Here is a 9,895-nt window from a genome sequence, read left to right as displayed (position 1 = left end):
GCATCTATTGAGCCATGTAAAATATAGCCTGGAACACTTTGCTGAAGACCCCATTGTAACAAAGCCTCTTGAGGACATGTTCCTTCTTTTGATTATGTGGATCCTCAAGATTTTGTTGAATAGGAGAAGGGAGCTACAAAAGAATCTTAAGAACTACCACAAATCCCTGACATGGCACACACTTGAGGTTCAAGAGCACTTTGATAGGATGGTTTCAAGTCCTTTAGGCTACCCCCCAGGATGTGGCCGAGTCCTCTATTTTTCCATGTGTGTACCATTTCAATTACCATTGCTTGACAAGGAATAAGTTGATCACGTTGTATTAAGACATTATGTCTACTAGCATGTACTTTCGCTTATTGGAGTTGGAAGTGTATTGAATTGCATGTACTTTTGCTTATTTGAGTTTTAAGTGTACGAAATTGTACTGTGTGGAGTTTTTTGTATCCAAGCTCATAGTCTTTTTTTTTTGACAAACTTGCACACACTTTATTCCTCTTCAATATTATTATCTCTTTCAACACAAAAAGTGATTGCACACACTTTGTCACTTTGGTTAGGTACATGAGTATTTATATATGCTCCTACATATGGATATTATCCTACTTCTGCAATGTAGTTACGGATGTACACACAATTCTCATCTTTTATTGCAAATGTCATCATGCATAGGAGCCTTGTATGTGTTGTTGAGTGCCTCTTGCTCCCATAGTTGCATGCTTCCTTGCTCATGTAGAGGTGCAATATGGGACATATGTCCATTGCTTTTACATTTTGGCCCTCTTTTTGTGTTCATAGTTTCAAAATCGCATTCTTTGTGCATTTAATATTTTTGGGAGCACTATGAATTCTTCAATTTGTCATGCAAGTTGCATTAATTGCACACCTCAATGTCATTGTCAATTGTGAAAATAGGTTCACAAACTAATGTCACATCAAAATGAGTATCAATACCATCTTTTCTTAGCATTAGTTCTCACTTTGGACATAACACTATGCATGTTTTGTTTATCTTTAAAATAGAAGGAACATTTTTAAGACCAATGTTGCATCTATTAAAGATGCCAACATTCATATGAAAAATGTGGAGCTTCTCCCATGTACATGGTTATTGTTGCATCAATGCTTTATTTTTTGTCTCTCAAATAGAAGGAACATTTTAAAGACCGATGCTACTTCTATTGAAGATGACAACCATTCATAAGAAAAATGTAGAACTCCTTCTCCAATGGACTTCATCATTGATGCACCGATGTCTTATTTTACATATTTTTATCAATGCACCAATGCTTAGTAAAGCCCATACACAAAAATTAACGCATTTATAAGTGGCTTCTACACCATTATACTAGTGTTGTGTTGCTTTTCTTGGGCTTTACTTAATCTTGTTTTACATTCTAGCACTTGAGGTTTTTCCAAATGTAGGACGTAGATCCTATTATGGAAGAAAAGCTCTAAGAAATGAGCTATGCAAAGCTACCTAGGTAACATACATCCAACTACACATGCCCAAAGTCTTTAATCACTTTCTTGCGTCCAAACAATCAAATGATTCAAGCAAAGGTGGATTTGAATAAGATGTCAATGTATCTCAAACAATAGGGGATTCCATGGCATTACTAGTACCTCAACTCGTAGAGAACACCATAGCATCGAATCTTAGTCCTCCATCACCACAATATTCTCTTCATAGAAGGTATTTTTGTTACCTCACAAAGTGGCCCATATGCATCGAAGCATAATATGAAGATAAATCCCACATTGAGGATTGGAAATTAATTGTTTCAATGCAACTTTATTACATACGGAGGTCGATCGTGTACTTACTTTTTGTGATGACTTGGTCAACAATCTAATAATTAATATCTTTGATATTTTTTATCTTCCCATAAAAAGTAACATTTCTTAATCAAGCCTAGAAGAGATCTTTAATTGATACTTAGCCTCTAGTGCAACCAAGGTTTCATAATCTTTTCATCTCCACAATTTAGATTTTCGATACTAAATTAGATGTGCTACTGTAAATATGTGTGCACGTGTGTGTATGTGAGCATTATAGAAATAGAGTCTAACTTGGCTCCTTTTTCTTTGCTTACAAAACTCAACCTTGAACAAACCAAATAATAAATCAATAAGAGTGCATATCATGTGTGCCCTAATTTTCATGGTTGATAAGCATTGCTCTATATTGGCTCTTTGTTTTGTGCTCATTGTGCTCATTTTCATGGTTGATATGGAAAAGAATTAAGCCCTTCAAAATAAGAAAAGGAAATTCCCACAATGTGGTAGTTAATGAGGGGTAATTCTTCTCCTAAAAAACAAAACCATTACTCTAGTGTGCCTTTATAAAATCTGAATAAAGATTATATACTTTGCCTTGATTGCTTGATTCAATTACACATTCTAAAGTGCCTAATAAAACTCCGCCAAGCATCTCAGCAAAAGCAGCGAACAAAGCGTTGAAGCGTTCTCAACTTCCTCTCGCTCCTTCGATTCCAAGAATGCGTGAAAGCGTGGCACCTATACTTCGTGAAAATTTTAATGCCGGCGACCGCGTCCAAAGCCTATATGGGCTTTATTCTGCACGTCCGCTCCATCCATTATCGAGTGGACCTCTTATAGGTGACGGAGAGACACCACTGCTGCATCCAATCCATCATGATACGTCCTAAGTAGGGTTGCTTATACCTCTTTTGCATTCAATCCAGAACAATGAAATAGCGCCATCACTGCTCATGCGTAGGATCATAACCAGATGCCGGGATCGATGTAATCTCGTGCCGCATACTCACCAAATCCTTCATCAGCATTGCCTCGTGGGAGGCTGTGTTGCTAAGTCGAGGGAAGGATCTTCACCCTCCTATAGTTTGGCTGGCCCTTGGTATCCATCAGAATTTTACTCGCCCACCAAAGAGTTAAATAGTTTTACTCTGCTTTTGTTAAATATTAGTAAAATGCCCACCGAGGTGGTGTTAAATATCAAATATGACCAAAAAACCAGAACAAATATCAATAATCAATAAATCTTTTGTGGTGAAGCCTTTTGTAGTGGCTCCCAAAATAGTCCTCCGTGACCACTGTTCTTACATATATCGTGTCTTTACTCGGAAATAACGAGCTGCAGACACTGCAAAATGCCAGTTTTCACAGTAATTCTCTCTACAGTGTTCAAAAAGGCTATGTACAAGTAACAAAATTGCCCATTGTGGGGCTTGAATAGCCAAAACCAGAACCCCACAGGTCCCCACCACAACGGGATCGGTGAGGGGGAGGGAAGGGGGTGGACCTGTGTGTGTGTGTGTGTGTGTGTGTGTGAGAGAGAGAGAGAGAGAGAGAGATGAACTCTTTTTTAGCCTTCCTGTAATGGCGGGGAATATAGCCACTAATTTACGCCGCACACACTGCAGTCTTGTTCTTTTTAAAAGCATCCTCCTTCACATCCTCCAGTGGCTCATTCACACGTTTGAGACCATCAGGAGATCGTTCTTCCTTAAGAGACAAGGAAGGCTGTCCATATCTCACAATACCTGTGACAATACCATACTCTGTTGCTAAGCCCCGATATGGACTTTCAGTGACTGTCTCAATAAGAAGTACACGTCCGAGACCTTCCCCTTCAACTGCTTCCTGCTTCAATGTCTCCACAAGATCATCCTTGTTACCATCAGCTCTTTTGCCAATCATGCCCTGCAAGGAAGACACAGACATCAAAAGAACTTGAAAATTCTTATCACATCATTGATTATGCTTAGTGCAACTTCGCAAATTTGGGTTTCAGAACACCACTTATACTGATCACTCCGACAAATGTACATGCCTGTTGAGTAGCAGCAAAACCCCTACCTCAAATTTGAGAAGATGACGTATCTCTGCTGGTGAGCTCAAGCCACCCTCTCCAAAATGGAGCCTCACATTGACTTCAAAGTCAGAAAACTTAACCGTTGTCCTGGATGAAGACAAATGAATCAACTAGCATCAGAAAATCGACCTCCATTAACTTTAAATTTTGCTTTTTTAATGATTATGGTCTTCTGCATACATGCCCCCTTGCATTCAAGCAATTCTATGATGAAAGAAAATCATCCCCGGGTCCCCCAAAAGAAGACACGCATGCACACATCCCAGCAAGTTTCACTGCATATGAAGGGATACCAATCAGACTGCAGCAACCCTTTTGGCTATTTATGGACATCATGCACTGTGATGTCTACTGTATCAAGAACTCTTGACTAAATGACACAAACGTAATGATATAAAGTAGCATTCTGCCTTTTCACAAACCAACAAACAAAAAAAATGTGTAATCCATCATAAAAAGAACAAGTATAGATTTACTAGTATTCTAGACTCTGGTTTTACTAGGATCACTTGGACAAAACACACCTGCGCAATATAAAAGGCTTCTGTTTTAAAATAGCACTTTTTAAATCCGATCTATCTGGAAATGTAATCTGTAAAAAGGAAGACTGCATTAGAGCGTGTTGCTTGCATATGTCCATGGCAAAATTACAGAAAATTTGGGATAATATTTCCACGACTATGACTACTTCTCATTTATCAGAGTGAATTATCAAATTGAGTAAAAAATTATGAACAGCTCAATGCATGGAGGATTCAATCTTTTCTAAACATCCCTTCTGAACACTATATTGGCACCTCAAGAACTCACTCTCCTTTTTATCCATGACAGTAACAGTTTCAAAATCTAGACTATCACCCATACCCACAGCTCTTCCTAGAAGAACTACTGCCATGTTTGTACAGATTAAATGCTTGAAAGCCATATTCCAATTTCCAAGCAACTTGAGACCTTTGTACCTGTAAATTCTTGTGCGATTCCTGTTGCACAAAGAGCTTCCTAGGTCTCCATATGGAATCTGTTGAAATTCGGTATGCTGATCCTAATCATGATGGAGCAATATTGAGATGCGAGAGAAGATGATGCAGAAGTAAAAACTGGTATTTTTGATTCATGTTTTGTGCCCTATGCACGCTATATACAAAGCACAAGGCCAAAAGTGATTCTCCACATATCTCCAAATCTCCTAGTGTTTCTCCACATCCTTAGGCTCCACTTGTCACATCAAGTTTCCTATGCTAGAACGTAGCCATGACCTGCATATCTGGCCTTCATGAGGTGTCCTTACATAGAAATTACATGGGCAAGCGGCCTCGGCTGACACCCGTTCACAAGCCCCTATCTAAATGTCTTTTCATCTCATAATTCATATCCATTTACATCATTCACCTAGGCTTCCCATCTTAACACTTCCGTGTGTTCACATTCTGACATACTATCAGAGTGCAAGGCATCTTCCAGCAGAGGTGCAGCATGTCATTGTAACATGCCGAACTTCACGCGTAAACCGCCTCTACAAAGGATATTTTATTTGGGACAAATAATAGTATCATTACAATTTTTTTTTATTTTTTTAATTCCCCTTATCCCCCCCAGCCGACAGTCGTGCTGGAGGGGGAGGGGAATAGAAAGTATGCGGAAGCTCCTGGAGCTCGCAGGTGTGATATGGCCATGCTGTCGACACGTAGGAGAGGGAGGATCCCCCTCCCCTCCCCTATTTAAACCATGGGGCTGCTGCCGCTTGAAGGGAGACGAAGGGAGTGCTGCCGCCATTCCGAAACTGTGAGTGAGAGAGAGAAGGCCTTTTGAGAAGGGAGGACCCCGTGGAGCTGCTGCCGCTGAGGGGAGACCCTGCAAATCACCGCCTGGCCAAGGAGGAGCCGCCTGATACGCCAATCGGCCTCTGTCATCCCAGTCCACGCCCCCCAGCTGACGAAACGCCGCCAAGTCACCGTTGAGCTTCCCCCTCCCACGTGGCATAGAAGCTTTAGAAGGTTCCTTGGGGGGGGCGCGGGGGGATGCTTCCAAGGGGCCTCATAAGCCCCCTTTTCCCCCTTAGCCCTTCCCCTTGGGCTTTGAAACCCCTCCCCCCGTGTTTTAACCCTCTTAAACACCCCCACCCCCCCTCCTTGTGTTTAAAGCTCTATAAGCCCCCTTTCCCCCCAATAAGAGTTGGCCTTAGAGGTCTTATTACACACACACACCAGCCCCCCCTATGCGGAAGCTCCTGGAGCTCGCAGGTGTGATATGGCCATGCTGTCGACACGTAGGAGAGGGAGGATCCCCCTCCCCTCCCCTATTTAAACCATGGGGCTGCTGCCGCTTGAAGGGAGACGAAGGGAGTGCTGCCGCCATTCCGAAACTGTGAGTGAGAGAGAGAAGGCCTTCTGAGAAGGGAGGACCCCGTGGAGCTGCTGCCGCTGAGGGGAGACCCTGCAAATCACCGCCTGGCCAAGGAGGAGCCGCCTGATACGCCAATCGGCCTCTGTCATCCCAGTCCGCGCCCCCCAGCTGACGAAACGCTGCCAAGTCACCGTTGAGCTTCCCCCTCCCACGTGGCATAGAAGCTTTAGAAGGTTCCTTTGGGGGGGGGGGGGGGGGCAGGGGGATGCTTCCAAGGGGCCTCATAAGCCCCCTTTTCCCCCTTAGCCCTTCCCCTTGGGCTTTGAAACCCCTCCCCCCGTGTTTTAACCCTCTTAAACACCCCCCCCACCCCCCACCCCCCCTCCTTGTGTTTAAAGCTCTATAAGCCCCCTTTCCCCCCAATAAGAGTTGGCCTTAGAGGTCTTATTACACACACACACACACACCCCCGGTGTTTTAAATTTCCCTTAGCCCCCTTCCTATGGTTTTTTCTTTAAGGATTACCTTCCCCCTCCAAGGATACCTTTAAGGGCCCTTAGGCCTTTTCTCTCATTCCGAAAGGTATAGCCTTTAAAGGCTACTTTTTCCCCTTTATAAAAAAACTCTCTCTAAGGCTCCCTTAGAGCTTTCCCCCTCCATAAAAGGTTACTCCAAATGACCTTTCCTTTTTTCCCCCGGGGGGGGGGGGGGGGGGGATGCTTCCAAGGGGCCTCATAAGCCCCCTTTTCCCCCTTAGCCCTTCCCCTTGGGCTTTGAAACCCCTCCCCCCGTGTTTTAACCCTCTTAAACACCCCCCCCCCCTCCCTTGTGTTTAAGGCTCTATAAGCCCCCTTTCCTCCCAATAAGAGTTGGCCTTAGAGGTCTTATTACACACACACACCACCAACCCCCCGCCCCCCCCCCCCCCCCCCCTCCCTTGTGTTTAAGGCTCTATAAGCCCCCTTTCCTCCCAATAAGAGTTGGCCTTAGAGGTCTTATTACACACACACACCACCAACCCCCCCCCCCCCCCCCCTGTGTTTTAAATTTCCCTTAGCCCCCTTCCTATGGTTTTTTTTTTAGGATTACCTTCCCCCTCCAAGGATACCTTTAAGGGCCCTTAGGCCTTTTCCCTCATTCCGAAAGGTATAGCCTTTAAAGGCTACTTTTTCCCCTTTATAAAAAAAACTCTCTCTAAGGCTCCCTTAGAGCTTTTCCCCTCCATAAAAGGTTACTCCAAATGACCTTTCCTTTTTTCCCCCGGGGGAGGGGGGGGGGATGCTTCCAAGGAGCCTCATAAGCCCCCTTTCCCCCCTTAGCCCTTCCCCTTGGGCTTTGAAACCCCTCCCCCCGTGTTTTAACCCTCTTAAACAACACACACACCACCACCCACCCCCCCCCCCCCCCCCCCCCCCCCCCCCCGTGTTTTAAATTTCCCTTAGCCCCCTTCCTATGGTTTTTTTTTTTAGGATTACCTTCCCCCTCCAAGGATACCTTTAAGGGCCCTTAGGCCTTTTCCCTCATTCCGAAAGGTATAGCCTTTAAAGGCTACTTTTTCCCCTTTATAAAAAAACTCTCTCTAAGGCTCCCTTAGAGCTTTCCTCCTCCATAAAAGGTTACTCCAAATGACCTTTCCTTTTTTCCCCCGTGTTTTCTAAAAAAAAAAACCCTTAGGCCCATAGCCTTTAAGGCCACTTTTTCCCCTTGGAGTTCTCCCTCGAGATTCTATAGGGCCCATTTTCTCCCAAGAAAATTTTACCTTAGCCCTTTCCTTGCCCCATGCAAAAATACCCCTTGGAACTCTCCCGCACCTTGTTTCTTTTCCCACACGTAAAAGAAAGAAGAATGTTGAGGGTTGTTTGACACCTTCCTTTCCCACTCAAAAGCCTCGTAAGGGACTCCACACTTTTTTCCCCGATCATGCGAGTCTTTACAAAGGCCATTAAGCCTTCCCCATGGCTTAATGGATCTTAGTCGTGAAAGATTCTGAAACATCCCCTTTCGAATTCCCTACTCCAAGGAGAAAGCCTTCTAAAACTGCTTCCGACGGACGGTACAAGTTATTGCAAAAGGGAGCCACGGTGGAATTTCAAAAGGAATTGTAAAGCTGCTTCCACGACGGAAAGACTACAATTGCGATGCCTCGTAAGAAAGTCCAAGGCGCAGCCGCGGAAGGGTCATCTCCTGACATCCACGTGGACATCCCACCACAAGCCCAGGTTTTCCTTCCTAATTTTTATTTGGTATTGTTGTAATTCAATTATGCAAGGTTAATTGTTGGAAATAGGATATATTTTTGTCCTAAATTCTCACGACGGAGGAACATAGTCATTAATACTTTTAATGAAACATGCAAAAATAAAAAAAGCATAAATGCATTTCTAGCAAATAGCTTTATATATTGAAATGAATTAAAAAATTAGATTATTGTCCATTAAAATAGTATACTACGTTTAAGTCTAGATATATAAACTACATATCACACTATTAACCCATATCCTCTTCACAATGAATCATCATGGAAAGTGCAAAGCATGAAATGATTCTTACGATGCATAACTCTAGGAAATTATCGTTTGTCAACTGCATAAATCATCAAGTAAAAGGTTACTTGTTTAGTATGAATTTTTGTTCACAAAGTTATAGGAAGATTAGTTGGAATTTAACCTAACCTATGCCTGACCTCAAATCGATAAGTTAGGGTTGAAAAATCAATTTACGCGTAGACAACGAGTCAAGTGGAAATGATTGCATGATTATCTTCTAGAGTTAAAAAAATTGGTATAAACCTAAAATACCTAAACCGCGGAGTACTCGTTTAGAATGAGTTAAATTCCAAGAAATTCATTAGGAATTAATACGTAACCTAATCGCTACGTATTGCTAAATTGAAACTCCTATATCTTAAATACTTGCCCACATTCACTGAATGTAGGAACAGTGAAATGTAATTGGAAAGTGAGCTAGGGTTTGTCCCTAAGAATCTTACAAGATGGAACTTGGAAACCCTAGGTCTAACGACGTCAGCCTAATGTAATCAAGAACAGATTGTTTCGTGACTCCGTTCAATACGTAGAATAAGTCTCACAGTTCGATGCGACACTTGCGCAACAAGTACGGAGTCATATGATCTTGTGATTGGATCACAAGGGAATGGCCAAATTCTCGCAATGAGGTTGGCAGGTTCTTACGCAAGTTATCTTGCAAGAGAATGAATAATCATCCTAATTTAGTATCTTTCTTGAGTAAAGAAGATTGATTGGAAACTAAAGACCAGCCGATAAACTGAAATAACTGATGAACTTAAGGTTTGACCAAGTCGGGTTAATAGGGTACGCCCTAACCCAAGATATAGGGGATCTTTCCAAGTTGTAAGTCATCCCGGATCGAGTGTTGGATGCATTTGAAAGGAAGGATTCATTCCTTAGCAGTTTGCCAACAAAAACGATCAATGGAAATGTTTGTGCTTGCTACAGATTTTAGAGCACTGTTTGGCTTTGTTTGATCAATGAATTAAAAGATAAATAGATATCTATACTTCAGGCTGAAGGCCTGAAGGGAGAGGCAGCTTCAGTTACCCTCGACTGCCTGCCTGACCCTAACCAAGGGGATTGTTAACCGCGCCGGGCAAGTGGACCGAACCCGCCGCGAAAGGTCTCTCCATTGAGCACTACTTGGAGCAGGAGGACGCTT

General features: G+C 42.9%; 1 protein-coding gene across 2 annotated transcripts in view; it reads right to left on the bottom strand.

Moving 5' to 3' along the window:
- Nucleotides 1-2,220: 2,220 nt before the first annotated feature.
- The window catches only part of SRT1 (sirtuin 1), a 107,713-nt gene continuing 100,038 nt past the window's right edge, over nt 2,221-9,895 (bottom strand). The window contains exons 11-13 of one of the 2 annotated variants that reach the window (XM_087692273.1): nt 4,384-4,451; nt 3,844-3,946; nt 2,221-3,687 (exon numbers count right to left, since the gene is read on the bottom strand). In XM_087692273.1, coding sequence (XP_087548399.1) covers nt 3,388-3,687; nt 3,844-3,946; nt 4,384-4,451 — 471 coding nt within the window. In that variant the 3' untranslated portion in view covers nt 2,221-3,387. The remainder of the gene's footprint in view (nt 3,688-3,843; nt 3,947-4,383; nt 4,452-9,895) is intronic. The other variant, XM_087692272.1, reaches the window with a different exon arrangement.

Source organism: Lygodium microphyllum, chromosome 14, assembly GCF_053477565.2.
Source record: "Lygodium microphyllum isolate KBCC chromosome 14, Lygodium_microphyllum_v1.1.10, whole genome shotgun sequence".
NCBI lineage: Eukaryota > Viridiplantae > Streptophyta > Polypodiopsida > Schizaeales > Lygodiaceae > Lygodium > Lygodium microphyllum.
Note: the sequence above shows the minus strand (reverse complement) of the source record. Positions and strands in the feature narration are given on the sequence as shown.